The sequence below is a fragment of the Accipiter gentilis genome, chromosome 3 (genome assembly GCF_929443795.1).
Source record: "Accipiter gentilis chromosome 3, bAccGen1.1, whole genome shotgun sequence".
Taxonomy (NCBI): Eukaryota; Metazoa; Chordata; class Aves; order Accipitriformes; family Accipitridae; genus Astur; species Astur gentilis.
Window position 1 is genome coordinate 17,755,057 of NC_064882.1, and position 17,274 is coordinate 17,772,330.

The following is a 17,274-nucleotide window of genomic DNA, read 5'->3' on the forward strand; positions in this document are numbered from 1 at the left end:
TGTAGCTTCTACGGTTCCAGAAGTTCCCCCCCCCCTCCCCCCCCGAGTTGATGTCAATTTTATCCAAGTTTCACAGTGAAGCACTCTCTTACCCTTCTTCCCACGACTGTCACAAAGGCACTCTCTCTCCCCCACCTACAGAACCAACTTGTGAGAAGTTGCTTGATGTCGATTTTATCTTCTCTCCCCTACCCAGACAAATTACTTGTGAGATTTCAGTAAAAAACGCATACTGTATTTTTTTTCTTGTCTTCTCTCTGTATCTCTTTATAAATTGATGCCCCACTCTAAAGGCTAGAGACCTTTGATTTGTGTATTTATATTACTGGCTTGGAATTTACTTACACAGCACTTGTTGGAACATGCAGAACTTAAAACTACTTTTGTATCTTCATGTGTACAGTTGCTGTTCTCTTTAAATGATGGAGCAGCACTGCAGAGCGTTTGCATGTGCACGGGAGGGTTTATCAAGCACAGCCCTTCCCTCAGTTTATGGCATGGGCAAAACACCCTTCTTTAATTCTTTCAACTCCCCTCCCTGGGTATTTCTTCTGCTGGTGAATTGTCAAAGAATAATATTTTCAAAGGAGTAGAGATGATCTGAAATGTCAGCTATGCCACCAAAAAAGGAAGCAGAGACTTGAATTTAGCTGGGAGCTCAACTCGTTCAGAGCACGCAGCTCTTGCTTTGAAAAGCTGTGTGATAACATGCAACCTGTCAGGGTGGTCTAATACTTTCTCCCTGATCCTTTTGCACTGATCAAAATGTAAACATTAATGATTTGAAATTAATTAAATGTTCAAGGAAGGGTGGGAGGAAAGGATATCCTGTAATTGAAGCAGAATGCCTAGAGAAAATGGTAAATATGCTTAGCCATTTTTACAGTCTGCAGTTCTTTTTGTACTATCACACTAGATGCCCATGTGAAGATACTCATCTTTTGCCTTTGGGAATTAAATAATACTTGTGCAAGTTGTATATTACTTCTACATGCGATAAGCCCCCTGTGCCCCAGGTGTCAAAACAAAATTAGCTATAGAAGTGCTGCAGTTGTAGTTAAAAACTGTCAACACCCACCAGCGATATGACCAATAGCAGGTAGCAAGAAAGATTATCAGTTTTCTTAAAACTGAACTTTGGAAATATCAATATATTTTTCCATAAACCTATCAAGAAGAAGAGCTGTAATTGCAACTGCTGCCACACCTGAAGCAATGCTTTTCAATGGCAGTTTGCTGTCTTGCAAGCTTAGAAACAAAAAACATGCTTATATGAGAATGCAGCTGTTAAGTACTTGTAAAGATTAGCAATCCAAAGGTTAGTTGCACTTTACTTCTGAGCCTCAGGCATTAGTGATATAAATTCCAGAAGATTTCAGCTATTTGAGGGTAACACGTAATAAGAACAAAAATGTCCACAGTCTTACGAGCATTCTTTGTAGCACAGGGTGTCTGTCGCTGTCAAGACTCTTTGGCAACTATATTTTCACTTTGGAACTAAATTTAAATAATCCAGAAGAAATACACATCTATAGTATGTGCCACATGTAGATGGAGAATCTTAGGGGTTAAACATCACCCGTGTCTACATTAGCAAAAGCCTGTCGCTGTAACTTGCCAAGGGTGCTGACTTCAGGGGCTGTACGAGGTCATCTGTGGAAAAATGCTATGTCAGTACGGCAAGGGCCATTACGTCATTATTTCCCCGTCTCTGGAAATTAAGGATAACTCGGGTTACATTAGGATGAAACTGCCTGATCCTCTTAATTCAAGATCAGAGACTTTTTTGTTTAATATACAGTATCTGGGACTAAGACGTAAGTAGGCTCAACCACCAACCCCTTTCTAGAAATGTGTTGTAAAACTGCTCACATGAATACGGTGGCAGCGTTCCAGCTGCTGCGCAGCCTGCCCTGAGCTGGAGGTGCAGCTGAGGTGAGGGAAGCCTGCGTGGCAGCAGGCTGCCTCCTACAGCACTTGCTGGATACAGTCCCTCTGTAACTTTCCAAGTTTCCAGGCTTGGTATCTGACTAGTGTATCTCAAAACAGCAAGCCCAAGCAGCAGCCCAGCATATACATACCTGGTTGCATGGCCCTAGGAAGAGCAGGCTTGCTTGTGAACCGGACCTGTACTTTGGTTCAATAGGTTTCCTTCGAAAAACTTTGTCCTGGCACAATGGAAGATTAGAAGTTTGCTGTAATCTTTGCTTATTGCACTTTGCCACATACAGTGTAATGAGGCTTTACCTAAGGATTGGGAATAGGCACCTTTGAAAATAACAAGCACAAGCTTTTCTCATTTTAAGCATCTCAATTGATGTGAGATTTTCTCATCCCAGTAGACTTGACCATCATCTCCGTTTTGTTTCTCTCACCTGGAAACGAGTAGTTGCAGGCAGTGTGCACTTTTTTTAAACCTCTGCTGTGTGCACATGCAGTCAGAGATGCAAACTCCTGCTTTAGTGGCTGCTTTGGAGGTTCCTTTGGCCGTGACTGAAATCAGCTGCATCCCACCTCAGCAGGGAGAGCTGCAGGGCAGATGGGAAACCTGTGGTGGACAGTTGCCTATTTATTTCCCATGCTGCAGATGCAAGAATTTGCAGAGCCTTCCCTTAAACACTCGCTGTATTTCACGTTCTCCAGCTACAAAAGAACAAAAAATTGCATAGCACTGTGGCAATTTAAACCTTAGCTAGTTAAGTGTTTCTTTCATGTTCTAAAATGCAAGGCAACCCCCAGACTTACCTCAATTTAAAAACGAAAGAGCAGTATTATTTAAACTTTTTCTGTATTTTCTTCCTGAAAAGCCAGGCCTTGGCTGGCTAATACACCAACCAGCTCCTTCCCCAAAAGTACCACCATCTAGGTCATGGCCATGCATAATGCCTCAGGACAGAAGCATTTATAAAGCCGTGTGTGACACGCTGCCCCACCAGTACAGCATCAAACCTGCTCTGTCATCTTGAACCTTGAGATCTTGTAATTCCCAGCCTGCAAATGGCTTCTCCAACCTACCTGAGAGCAGCTCAAACACTGCCACTGCAGGACTGAACTACAGGTGCAGTTGTATTTCTTCCACGTGAGCAAGCTGATGCAGCCAAAAAGCACTGAATTACCCTCCCCAATGCCTTGGCTACAATTTCATGGCTTGAGCATCTCTATAAACATCACATCATCTCCCCACCCCCCCACCCGATCATGCACAGGTTCTCCTCAGCCTCAGTGCTTTAACACACAGGCTTAATGCTCCTGCAAGCTGGTAAATAACTTGGCAGGACAGCATCTCAGAAGAGAGGAAGCCCGAGCTACAGCAGGCTGCTGAAAAGACAAAATAATCTGTTCCCACATGCCCAGCTGTGCTGCTAAACACATTGCAGCTCACCAAGGAGGAAGAAGTTTGATGAAGGTGCAATACATGAGCCTACTGAACTGCGCAGCTCACAGTCAGATAGACATGCCCCATGGTTCCCACTTTATCTCTTGGTATAAGAAGTAGAGGGACAGTTTCTTTTACTAAGAGATCAGTAACTTCCACTTCAGGTACAGGGTGGAGAAAGGAGGGGCAGGGAATGAATTATTGCTGACATGCATCAGCATCTCAATTCTCAAAAGCCTAGCTTTCAAATCCCCACCCGCTGAATTCAGAGGGCATCACAAGTGACTGCAGCATCAGTCCAGATCTTCCCATGTTCTGCCCTCAGCACCTCCTGCACAGGGTGTTCCAGCCCAGGGGCCAGCGACCCAGCGCGTATTCTCCCAAAATGTTTTAGCTCTAGTAAGAAGGCTTGCTTCATCTTACCAACAACATACCTACCTCTTCAATTAAGACCCACTACTTTAAGGAAAGTATGGGCAAAGGAAAGGCTTTAACAAAATCTGGAAGTTTTTGATGCAAACTCACCCTAAAGGGCAAAACACTTTTTTATTTTTATGTACATATATATATATATATATATACACACCCACACACACAGTCAAGATATTGCCTGTATCTCAAGTATCCAGGTATTTTGAGACAGAACAGCACCACACACCTCTCCGATGACAATGCACTAGAAATACAAGACAGAAGTATGACAAAAGCTGCTAAAATCCCAACCCCTGAACCAGCCGACAGGCAAGAGAGATGGCCAGGGTGCGAGCGCTCTGAGACGCTGTGGAAGGACACCATTTATGCTAGAGACAGCGCAGCAGGCACAGTGCTGCTAAAAATACATTAGTGGAGTCCTCCATCACCCTCAACAGGCTTCGGTTACATCCCGACTAGATGCTTTAAATTGTGAGAAATTCCAACAGGCACTTGACAACATTAAATCACTGTAACTAGCAGCAACTACTAAAGCACCTTTCAAAGCTTTTACTATAATTTCATGAGCTGTATAATTTCATAATAGATTTCCAAGCATAAGTCAATGTTTGTGCTTAAAAGAAGGAAAAAAAAAAAAAAAAGAGAGAGAGACCACTATTCAAACTCACTCCTACCTGCCTAGCTAGCATTAGAGAACAGCCAAATACATTGCTGTGACTGGTCAGAAGCAGTGCTTAGCATCATGTATAAGGTTGTAATAGTAAAATATAGATGTGGAAGATGCAGAGATTTGTTCTGCAACTTCACACTTACCTCTACCGACAACACGTTAAATAGCTTCATTTTTCTGTTGATACTAATTGTTTTCATATCAAAACAGCTTTAAGCAGCGCATATGAAGTTTGTATGGCTTCTACTAGAATATGGCCAATCAGTCTGGCTTTCTGGATTTTAAGCAAGAATTTTCAGCAGGAGGAACTGCAGCACCACAGTTCCTTTACCCAGGACACATCTGTATAAACATACTGTAGCCCAGCGGCTCCACTTCTGATTAATACAACAAGCAGTTGTCCAGCAAACAGTTAAAAGTTTAGGCTCTTCCCTATTTTCAGTTCCCTGTTCCTGCCCTGTTTTAACATGACCTCTGCCACAAATCCCCTCTGAGCAGGAGTTGAAACATGCCAGGGACAGAGTGTGTGTTTCCAGGCTGTGAGAAAGAAGAGGCTGCAGCTTTTGGCTATGTTTGGTTCAACAAGAAAACAAAACACAACAAAAACCCAAAGAAACCAAAAAACCGCAAAACCAAACCAAGGCAGTGCCTCACCTAGTAATTAGCGATGGTACTGCCAGCAGCACCCTTCCATCAGGCCAAGACATGACAATTTAGACCTGGAGCCTGAAATTAGCCTGTTTTCATACCATTGTGCATGACAGGCATTGCGCTGCTGCAGTCTTAAAGAGTTTGAGAAATGTGGCATTAAGGGGTTTTTGTGGCAGAGAAACCTAAGAGAAGGATTAGGGACTGCTCTGTTTGTGAGCTACAAATGGAATGGTCAAATTTGTAATGCTCCGTATTACTTCAGCTTCAATAAAAGGCAGATTCATAATATTAGAAACCATATTTTCTGTTTTACAAGACTGTCACTGAGTAGATCTTAGTGGGTTATCTAAGTCATTAGCTCAGAATCCAAATCATCACTGAAGAGCAGAGAAAAGCAGGTATTTCTGCAAGCCATGGATCTTCAGCCATCAACATTTTCAAAGTCTTTATAACACTGGCATTTATCAGTATCCAAAATAAATTTAGTAAAATTTCCTCACCTTAAGTACATAATCACTAGGTAAACATTTATGGCAGGAATTACGCGAATCATCAAAAACAATACTGAAAATAACTCAAATGAAGACACTATGTTTTATTAATACTCTTCCAGATTACATTTCTATTCCTAGAAAGAAAAACCGGAACACATCTAAATCTAAGAATTCCATTATTGTTCAATCCTGGGAACGGAACATTGTTAAGTTGGACCATGTTATTACTTTCCATATACTTTAGTATTTCAAAATAAAAAAAAAAAGGTCAAATAATACCACCTCCAGACATTGCATATTGAATATGGGGTAGGTTGTTAATCACCACACATCAATTTCCTGATAAAAATCCCTGATTAAGAAGTTTTCCCTCTAAATTAAGTTTATAAAATTCTCTGTTGGTGGCTCAGCCACTCAATGGTATAGGAACTGCTCCCAGGTTTCTTGTTGCTTAGATCCAACTCGGGCGCACCCTGGAACTGAAGTCTTTGGAGGTGGGAGCTAGCAGTTTCCTTCTTTACACCTTCTGTTGAGCAACATGGAACAAGACAAAGTCTGCTTCAAGAAGCCTTAAGAATCAACTCTTGAAGAAACAGGAAAGTTGGCCATGTGTAACAGAGGAAGAAAAGAGGAAGCCTCGATACTTATGAGTAGATCCTCAAAACTCAGCTGAGCCAGGTCCCGCAAGCAAGAAAACCACACTAGTCCCACCAAGGGAGCAGGCACCACAGAATAAACAAACCAGGCAATAAGCAGATCTCCACTGCAGAAACTGTCCAGAAATCTGTCAGTCCCATGAATCATTCGCTATAAAAAGTTCAGTGTCTCATCTTCAGTGCTTAACTATAATTCTGTACATTATATACAAAAATGCACAAGGATAGCTGCTTGATGCTTCCAATCCTTGTTCTTTTGCAGCGATGAAAATTTTTAAAAACCAGAGTCTGGACTTATAAATAGTGCAGAAAATGCAAATGCTAAGAAGACAATGCCTCCTATGATTGTCACTGAAAAGAAAATAGAAACCAAAAAGAAATTAGATACTGAAAGTTAAGTATCTCCCATGACACATTACAAATCTTATTTTTTTTAAATGTCTGATTCCCAAATAACATTACTTTAAAATTTATGCTGCAAACAGTGGACATTATTTCTAGCTCAGTGTCAGGACACCCATATGTCTAACCAATATGCCATCCCACTGTCTAACTCCATCTACAAGAATATATTCCAGTCCTTAGAAGGAAGCTTGGTTTTACTCTTACTTCTTGACCTAGTATAAAACTGAGGTTGACACCTGCTGTTGCGTATTTGGCTGTATGGGGGGAAATAAAATACAATATTCTCATGCTGGAGCAGGCCATGAGTTAAGAGCGACATACTAATTAGCATTTTTTGCACAGTTTAGGTAACTATATTGAAAGAGACAGTATCAAAAATATTAACTGCTTGCAATGGCCACAGTCTGCTAGAGGCTGGGACAGTATTCCAGGAAAGCACCACTGTATATGTTCTCCTATTCTCCTCTGAACAAACTAATGGGCTAGATGGATCTTTCCTCTAATCTAATAAGGCTATTCCTGTGGCCAAAGATCCACAATGAGATTATTAGGAGCATATTAAATCATTGTTATATTAGCATTTCATCACCAATTTCCTTGGCAAACAAACACAACAGAATGCATGTTTCACTTTTTGCAGTGAAGTTGTTTTTTTTACAACCTCTGCAACTACAGAACAAATATTTATAGGAAGACGCTTCACAGAATCCTTGCCAGGAGCAAGAAATCTCACTACATCACAGGATTGACAGTTGAAGCAAGCTGCAACCTAATCTAAAGAAAAAAAAAAAACCAAACCAAAAACCCAAAACCCAATGTAACCTTACTGTTCCTTCCTGTTACAGATAGCAGGTATGAGAAAAAAAAAACCATTTCTGCCACACACAGAGTAGCTTTTAAAGCTTTTATATGGCTGGCATAACTTGTAAGTATGCAGTTCTCTTGCTCACTTGGAAGGTCTGCACTCAGAATTGCGACGGAATTTCCATTATCCACTGTCAAACAACACATACCGACTATTCAAAATACTGTATTTCCTTCCTCTGGTCTCCTACAAGCTAGCTAACAGTGAAGCAAAATGTGTTTCACCTGTGTCCATCTTTAAACAGCTACAATACCCATTTTGATTCCTTAAATCAGAGTCAGTAAACAGTTAAGTTCAATTAAGGCCAGACCCCTTACAAGCACACTCAGACTCTGCCTGGCAGGAGGAATGAGCTGCGCAAGGGGGAGCTGACTATGCAAGAGGGGCGGAAGGGGGTGGGGGTGACAATGGAAGACACAGACAAAAAACAAACAAACAAACAAAACTTTTTGGGTTTTCCAAAAGTTTTGAGAAACACTGTTCCCAAGCATGTAGTTATTTAGACCACAAACATTACCAGCATTAATGCATTTTTTCGGTCAGAGTGAGTTTTCACTTACCAGTCCTAACAGAAATTTTTTGTGCTATCATTCTCCCTCCGATAACTGCTAAACCAGTGCATAGGCAATGTCCCACTGTTCCTCCTACCGCCACACCATAGGGGTCCTGAGGAAAAAACACAGAAGGGAAACATCAGCACAATTGAAAACCCACTAGTCCTACAACTACCTCCTGCCATAGAGGAGCAATGCCTCGATTCCCTGGGTGCACACGGTCAAGCATGGAGGATACTCTCCGGTGTTTGCTCTGCTATCCATCACTGCCTTAAAGACCAGTAACAGTGTACATCAGCTAGCAAGACAGACAAATCTAAACCTAACTAATATAGTAGCACGTGGCATGTTTCAACCGAGAAGCATCTTCGAGTTGTTAAATATAGATCTAGAAATCACTCTGCTGTACTTAAACAATTAAGAAACCTCTAGAGGGAAGGTGGCAGCTGTTGAGAAACACAATATGCATCAGCTGGAAGAACACCAACCTAATTACAAAGAAAGAGAAAAATAAATCCATGAACTGCAAATGAAAGCTTTCAGCAGCTAAAACATTCCGACTCCTTTGTCCAGCTTCCCAAGCTTGTGCTCTACACTCTGACCTCCCCTGATCATCCAAAGAGGGAAGTATGAAAGAATTTAAGTCCGGAGGATAATAAACTGTTCTCAAAGTTTATTGTCAATGACAGCTTTCAAACACTGTGTAACAAACAGCTACTCAATATGTGAACGACTTTACTATGCAAAGAGGTTTCTCAGATCTACTTACAATTTGCACAGTTAAGGGCAGCATATGTTTTGAACACCTCATAAAACAGAAGACTTCAGCATTAAAAACAGAAATCAATCTTTTAATGACCAATAACAAAGGCAAGGTAGGAGCATGACTTTCTGCTGTACAAAGATGAATGAGGGAAAGTGGAGTTGAGTCTCCTGAACATCTCTGTGAGACTTTTAGCTCCAAGAGGAAAAAAAAAGCTGCTGCTGTCACATGAGGAATGCATGAAATCTCTAATAGGCAAATAGCAAAACTGCCTAAGAAATGCTATGGTATGAAGATAACACCAACTAGCTAAAAGTACCAAAACTACAAGCCAGTGAGAAAAGGTGACAAGCACCAAGCAGAGGACAGGTGGGAAACCACCAAGAAGTGCAGGTCAGAAGCAGGGCTGTGCCAGCAGAACACACTTGCCTCCAGGATCAGGACCCAAAGTTTCCTGGACATCCCTGTTTCCCTGTGGTCAGCAGTTACCTGTACAGCTCCCACTGGCAGAGGGTGTATCTCGCCCCGCACCCCATTCCCTAGAACTGTCCCTGGAAGGCAACAAGTTACAATGGCTTCCCTCAGCATAGTGTCTCCAGGAGCAGAAGTGCTCAGATGCAGCAGCTGCGGCAAAGCCAGTCTAGTAGGACACGGCAGAGTTCCTTTTCTGTTTCCTTAAACAGATGAACAATTCTTATACACAGTAAACTATTAAGGTGTAAAATCAAGTTCTTAAGGACTGTTGTCAGGACTAGGTTCATGCAGACAAACTTAACTGATTCTGCTGGTGTATGCACCAAGACTGACAAATTATCACACTTTTTTTCCTCCAAAGGAGCCCTATTTGTTTGTTATGACAGGATGGACACTACTTTCTTAATGAACAGTCACGTAGTATTTTGTTTTCTTTTCACTGAAGAATGTATGGTCACAGCCAACTTACCACACTGTTCAAATCTCCATATAAAGATAATTTCTTTCCTCATAAGCATTTCTGTAATTCTTCTTTTATGTATCTTAGTACTTCACAGACACAGATTTATCTGAATGTATTATGAAACAAAGGGGTATAAAACAATCCCACAGATAAAATGAAAAAAGATACAGATCATAATCATTCACTGATTTGGTAAGCCAAGATGAAGGTATCTTCAACTCATTTTTTGTAGTATTTGTTTTTGTAGCACTTACACAAATACTTCATATGCTAAAGGCACAACATCCCAGAGTCTTTAGTTGCAATGCTGAGCACTTCACAAACCAGACCAGTGTCTGATGGACACTTCCTAATGGGACACTCAGAAAACACAAACCAGAAGTCAACAACAAAGATGGGCTTCAGCAACTTGCCTAGCACCATATAAAAACTTGGGAAAAGGGAGTTAACGGTTCCTTGTTTTCCAAGATGGCGTGTAACTGCCTGAACAATGAGATCATCCTGCTGTTCCCTGCCTTGTTAGCTCTAAGCACCTTCCCTACACTGTAATAGAGACAAGAGATTCCTACAGATTACAGTCTTCTTCATTACAGGGCCCTGATTTATTCCTAGGGAAGGTCTGAAAGTGCACTGAAAGAAGCATGAGTCCTAGGGAAAAAATGTAAATGATCTCAATGCATGAAAGAGCACAGGCAAGCTACTTTTGTTTATTACAAGGTTGACTGTAAGTTTTAATTTTCCTTTAAATATAATACAGTTATACACATTCCAATCATCATGCTTAATATAATTTCATTTACAGTATTACTTACTGCACAGCAGTTTAGAGTTTATTTTAGTTCTATACACTGTACCATATTCACTTTGATTTTTAAAAGGAGGTAACTTTTTAACAGCTTTAAGTTTGCTGGGATGAAGGCCTCTCTTTAAAGCTACTGTGTTAAAACTGTATGACTGCACAGATCACAGAAACATCTGTTCTGTAACATCCCTCAGCACTGTAACAAAAAAACAATTGTATTCAGCTGCATGGTATAAACCAACTATTTCCAGAAACGCCTGTGCAGTCCCAATCACGTAACAATAGTTTTAATACTACACAGAGCCTCAGTGCATTTATCTCCAGGTCCCAGCACAGCTGTAACACTAAGTAAGGCACAGCAAGGCAGCAGGTACAAATCTGATACCTCCTGCAAAAGTATTTTGGCTCTTCACTTCTCTACAGGCAACCCAAAGAGGGCAAAAGAACAGCGAGCATTCTGCAACACTCACCTCTCTGGCAGCCAAGACTATGGTTGTTAATTGGGAACGATCACCCCATTCTGCTAAAAATGTTAAAGTAAAAGCTTGAACAAAGATTGGAGAAATAAAGTGTAGCCACTTCTTCTGAGGTATAGTGGTGCCTGGCCCTGATTCCACATCTCCTGGCCCATTTAACAGTTTAGTTCTCTGAAGCTGTGGAAGACAAGGGAAAAAACAAAACAAAACAAACCGAACAACTGTAAGATTAGAAATGTCATCTAAACAACCCAAATGAAATACTTACACAGTAAAGCTAGCCATTTAGTATCTGGAATTTTATTAGCCTGTGACTGCTGCATTATCAGTGTATTACTTGTATTAGATACCATTTTAAAAAACTAGCTACATACATGCACACACGAGTGTACATATACACACACTTGTAATCACCTCTAACCTCCAGTTATTGTCCATCTTGTACTGCCTGCACTAAGACAGCAGTTTCAGTAGGAATGACACCTGATTTTTAACCACAGATTTCCTACTATTTTTAAAGCAGGGATCCCCCTCTTCCCAAGTGGTGGCTCTCTTATTAGGATTTGAATAAATAAATAAATAAATAAGAAATAAGATTAATACTCTGCACTATTCCTTAGAAGTGGACCAGTGTATTTAGAAAGTTATTATAACAGAGACTTTTGCTGCAACATTACAAACCTCAGCATTAATCTGCCTGGCCATAAGAAGAAATAAAAGTAGAGGCAAGAGTAAACTGTTAATGTCCTCTTTGCTAGCAATGCATTTAAACAAACAAACAAAAAAAACCCCAACCAAACAAAAAAACCCCACACTCTATGGCCAAAGCCTCTTTTCCCCTGAGAAGCCAGGCTTGCCACAGAACAGGAATCACCTGTTGAAACAGCCTCCAGGGGCCACTTCTGTCCCATTTACCACACGTTTTCTGTGTCATATTATCAATCACAGACACAACTGAACACCCCAAACAGGACAGTGCTATTCTGCAGCGTCATGGCTCTATTTCATCAACCACAATTCACAGAAAGTTGATGACTTACTTCCTCATCTTTTTTTTTAATTTCTGCTTGAACTTCCTCCAGCTCTTCCTGACCCTCATCTGGACTCATTTTCAAGCCTTCCCGAAGCATTCGGATGCCAAAAATTGCAAACAGTGCCGTTGATACATAGTATGTGTACACACGAGGAATAACTGTGGTGGCATAGCCAAACAAAACTGAAAAGAAAACAAATGCGTCATTTAAAAAAATAAGCATGAGGATCAGAATTGTTTTTCCCACATCTAAGAAATGCTTGCTAGCAAAGTCTGCAATTCAAATACCCACCAGTAGATAAATATTGTGTCTTTTATTAGTTTTATATATTTTTCTTCTTTTTTTTTCATGATAACAACACTCTAGAAACTCCAACCATTACCAATCATGCCAGCAACTGAAGTCCATTAACACGCAGACAAGGCATACCAGGCAAAGTTAATGTGCTGCTATTCCCAAGAGCCAGTCCAAGCAACTTTATCTTTCCCATCAAGGACTATGCAAGTCCTGCCTTTCTCCAAGCATGCCATGAAACTATCATCTATAATCATGTTAGATTAGTCACAGTGTATACCAGTTAATTCCGTTTTTATATATGACTACATGTTGGATAGCATATCTTTCCAATAACTTTATTTATCAGATAAAGTTAGAATGAGATTTTCTACAAGTTAAATCTACCAGACATACCCACAAATCATCCAGCTGCGTGGATCCACGCCTGTCTTCTTTTGCCAAGTGCAAATACCTGCATGCTACTACTATTCCCTTCTCCCCCACACTCCCCACAAATACACAACATGACAACTTTGATCTTCCTTTAATTTAAAAGCACTGATCCCACCCAAAGACCAAAAAGCTACCTCCACAGTGCATCTACTTTTATGGGTATCGAAGGTGATCAAACTAAGCCAAAACTAGTTCTCAAATAAGAAGAAATATGTATCCAGGACAAAGTACTTCTTCACAAAGTAACACTAGTTAGCATTTTTGGACAAAAACGGCCTGTATAAATGAAAGGAAATTAAAACTCCACACCTAACGTTCAAGGCTGCTTGGACCATGCACTCACAACTGTCCCTGTTGATTTACTCCACATGCAATTAGCTAAAAGAAAGGATACTACCATGTGTGTTTTCTTGAACACTTTCTTAGTTGAAAAATGCACTTGGAAGTTATTACATAATCTGGAAATTGATCTGGACTGCCACTACCAAAAGTAAGACTATGATACCAAAATTAATCAGGCTGTACTATCAGCAAACACAGTACATACATACATGAATAACAGTATTGGTTAAACAGCTAATTAAACCAGAAGGAGTTAAACTAAACTTCTTTTTAAAGACTGAAAATACTAAAGCAAAGCAACGCAAGAAACTATACAAAAATATATTTAATAATTTTTTTTAGCATTACTTGCATATACAACCATAGATATAATGAAATCATCAGAATGCTAAGGCAGCTTATTTTGTCAGGCACAGCTTGAAAAAAACACCCCAAGTAGTGATTACTTGGAGCTATTAAGTTTAAGTGAGCGTGTTTTCATGAAATCAAGGTGGGCAAACCCCCCAGGAATTTCCAGACATAGCTTGTATAAAACAAGGGCAGTGGAGAGAGGGGAGACGGGTGGGGGAAAAAAAAAAAAAAAAAAAAAAAAAAAGGCTCCTTTCTGAAATGGAAGAAATAGTTGGGAACCTCTAAACTGGGGGATAAAACAGAAAAGAAAGCTTTTATGAAACAGCATCAAGAAGATGTGAAGAAAGACTTAGTATAGAAAAAGAAAGAGCCGTAACAGGCAGGTGAAAAGAGATTGCAAGATTTAAAGAATAGCACATCACCTATGATACTAAACAACATTAAATGAAGCAAGCAGTGCAGAAGTGGAAGAAGAGTCAAAGACTGTTAGATTAAGTAGAGTAATAGAAGAAACTCATACAGTGCTATCATTACACACAGTGCAAATGGAAACTGCTCTAAGACTGCAATAATAATTGCAGCAGTATATATAGCAACAGCTACACACCCAAAACCCATTCATAGAAACACTTGCTGAGAACCCTGAAGCCAGTTAATCGGCTGTCTCCAGTGGATAGAAACCAACGAACACTATTTCAATTATTTCTGAAATGGGCATGGTTAGAAATGAGCGTGCATACAACAAAATTCATGCTGCATCTGATACACCTGAAGGCTGCTCCATTTTACGATCACAGCTACGCAAGCACCCACAGCTACAGGTTCAAATGCCTCCTGACAGCTCGCTTCCCACCCAGCTCTTGGCTTTGTCAGTACCGCCCATCCCAAAGGATCGTGGCAGAATGTCATCTTCCACTTATGCAGCTCCCAGCACAAATCCAAACAGCTACACATATGGGGATACAAGTCAGACGAGGCAAATTTGTCATCATATTAAGAATCTGTCGCCTTAGGAGGAAAAACAGAAGTCACTCCCACATTCCCTTTAGGCACTCTAATTTAACAGGAGCTAAACATAAAAAGGAAACCAGCAGCCCCAAAATCAAGGAAGTGCTTAGGCTCCCAATTCCATTCCTCTTCCTTAAATTCATATTGAGGTCTAAGGACCACAAACACCTCATTAGAGGTAAGAGCCTAAATATTCAATCTGAGCCATGGTCCCCAGGAAAATCTTCACATTCTCCTCAAAACAGAAGACTGCACATACCTACTACCTTCATTTTAATTTCAATTAAGATTTATTGATAAATACGTACCCAGCACGTTTTAAGTGATGAAGCAAAAAAAAATGAGTGCTAACCTGATAAACACGTCATCAGTCCCAAGGCAAGCATAGCACCAGCAAGTACAGTCAAACGGTTGTACCGCATTGCCATGATGGCTGCAATGAAGAAGGTCTTATCCCCCAGTTCTGATACGATGATGACCGATATAGCAGCCACAAATGCATGAATAAAGCCCAAATTAGTCTTGTCAGCTGACTCTTCATTGACAATGTGAACTGGAGCAACTGGCGAGGACCCCTTCTGTAAGAGCCGGGGGGGGGGGGGGGGGGGGGGGGGGGGAAACAACAAAAAACAACAAAAACCCCACTAGTTAATTAGGCTTCAATAGCTAGTTTGCAGACATACTGAGCCTTGTGTTTCTCCTGTCATACCATACTGCATAGTGTGACATTTTAAGTATACACCTCTCAGGCAGCATTAATGATCATTAACTAGTTACTGGCTGCCACCTACCTCAAATCACTAGTTAGGCACTTGGCAAGATCAGACTGTGCACCGATTATTAAAGCAGTACTTCACTGCACACACTATTATCAGAACATGAGAACCACTATTACAACAGAATATGGGGAAAGCTGCTTTAGTTCAGCTCTAATATCGCTGTCTTTACAATCACTGGCTATTTATTTTATGACCTTGACAAAAAAACCCATTTTCTGATATAAAGAACTAAACTCTTCAAACCAAAATTGGGTGACTAAAATAGATTAGGAGAAATACAAAGTCCTTTCTAAAACTGTCATAATCACTTTCTTCCCTTGCAGAATCTTTGCATCTCAGACACATTAACAATTTGCGCATGTTTTCATCAGCTTTTTTTTTTTTTGCACATACCCTATGTTTGTTGAAAACTAGCTTTAAGACTTTCCAATGGTCAAACTGGACCAGCACACTCCAGATCTCACCTACTCAAGTGTAGTGTTGACTTTTACAGAGATTAAGATATCTACAATCAAAAGCAAGACCCAAAACAAGGAAGTCGATGTTCACATACTTGACCAGAAACGGCTAAGAAAACTTGTTTCAGCACATCTACCAGCAGAGACAGACTGCAACGTGTTCTAACATCGTGGCTTCCCAGCATTCCACTTCTAGCAGTGCTGTAAGGTTTTGGTTTTGAAATTCGAAAGTTTCCATGCTCTATATGATACACGGTAATTTCGCAGAGCTCCTTCACCTTTAGCAGTGCTGTAAATTTTTGGTTTTGCCATTTAAAACTTGGTATGCTTCTACATGCTACGTCAAACCATACACGTTAGTAATTTCTTCATCCCTCTGTATGATCCCCCGGCACTAGAATCCCCTAACCAACACCACCGTTTAAATAGTTTTAACGCAAAGCAATTAAACGTCGAGGAAAAAAAACTGGCGGGTTTCGAGTCGTAATAAAGCCTGCTTCTGTGAGGAAGACGACCTGGAGAGGTCGGTTCCTCCCCTCAGCATGCAAGCAAGCAGGGCACAAAAATGTTTATGTGGTGGGGGGGAAAAAAAAAAAAGCATTAGCCCATTGTTCACGCCGGAACAATGCTTTTTCTGCTAAAAGCGGGGAATTTGGGAGTCCGATGGCCTCCGAAAGGCGAGGCGTCCTGCAGGCCGGGGCCCGGCTGAGGGAACGGAGGTTCGCGCAGGCAGCCGGCGCTGCCCCCCCCCGTCCCCGCCTCACCTCAGCCCTGGGTTCGGCTCCCTGCGCCGCCGCCACCGCCGGCGGTGGCGGCGGTTCCTTCTTCCTGCCGGGTTCTTCCTCCGGAGCGGCTCGCAGCCCCGGCGGGGCCGCCAACAACAACGAGACAGCGAACAGCAGCGCGGCGGCCCACGGGAGCGGCGGCGGGGACGGCGGCGGCGGCGAGCCCATGGCGGCCGAGCGCGGCGGTGAGGGGAAGGGGAGAGCGGGGGGGGGCAGTACGGCACGAGGCCCCTCTTAAAGGCGCCGCGTCACCGCGCGGCCCCGCAACCGTCCCCCAAGCCCTTCCTGCAAACGGCCCGGCCTGGCGGGGCGGGGCCGCGCTCACGCCGATTGGCTGCGGCGGCCGCTGATGGACGCCTAGCCCCGCCCTCCGCTTCGCTCCGCTGGAACGGGCTGTAGCGGGGAGGGTCCCGCTGCGACCGGCCGCCCTCGGGATGAGATCCCGGGCGTTGTGTTTCTGCCCGTTTTTCCGGCTCCCGGCGTCCAGAGGGGAGGCGCAGGGCGGCCGTGCGGCTTTCCCGGGGGAGCGGGCGAGCCGAAGCCCGTCCCTCCTCCGTTCGGAGTCACCTACGGGCAAGGAAAGGGCGCCGAGGGACGGAAAGCAAAACGGCTGCGTAAGAAGGGGGTGGAATGCACGGAAAGGGCCTGGGCACATCCAGGTTTCTAAAAACCCAGCGTTTTGGGTATGTGTGACCCGAGGAGGGCCG

The 17,274-nt window shown here is 42.2% G+C and overlaps 1 protein-coding gene across 3 annotated transcripts; it reads right to left on the reverse strand.

The window, feature by feature from the left end:
- Positions 1 to 85: 85 nt before the first annotated feature.
- On the reverse strand, positions 86 to 16,791 carry TMEM165 (transmembrane protein 165). Of its 3 annotated transcripts, XR_007509898.1 has the most exons (8): positions 16,547 to 16,791; positions 14,898 to 15,123; positions 12,122 to 12,297; positions 11,076 to 11,258; positions 8,110 to 8,215; positions 3,987 to 4,052; positions 2,376 to 2,643; positions 86 to 2,168 (listed from the first exon to the last, which is right to left on the reverse strand). XR_007509898.1 is itself a non-coding variant. In XM_049831812.1 (6 exons), the coding sequence occupies exons 1-6, from the start codon at positions 16,733 to 16,735 to the stop codon at positions 6,554 to 6,556; spliced, it is 957 nt and encodes a 318-aa protein (XP_049687769.1). In that variant the 5' UTR covers positions 16,736 to 16,790; the 3' UTR covers positions 5,884 to 6,553. The 3 variants fall into 3 exon arrangements, 1 of the variants encoding a protein (XP_049687769.1); XR_007509895.1 differs by lacking the exon at positions 3,987 to 4,052; XM_049831812.1 differs by lacking the exons at positions 86 to 2,168; positions 2,376 to 2,643; positions 3,987 to 4,052 and adding an exon at positions 5,884 to 6,630 and having other exon boundaries at positions 16,547 to 16,790.
- Between the last annotated feature and the right edge of the window lie 483 nt (positions 16,792 to 17,274).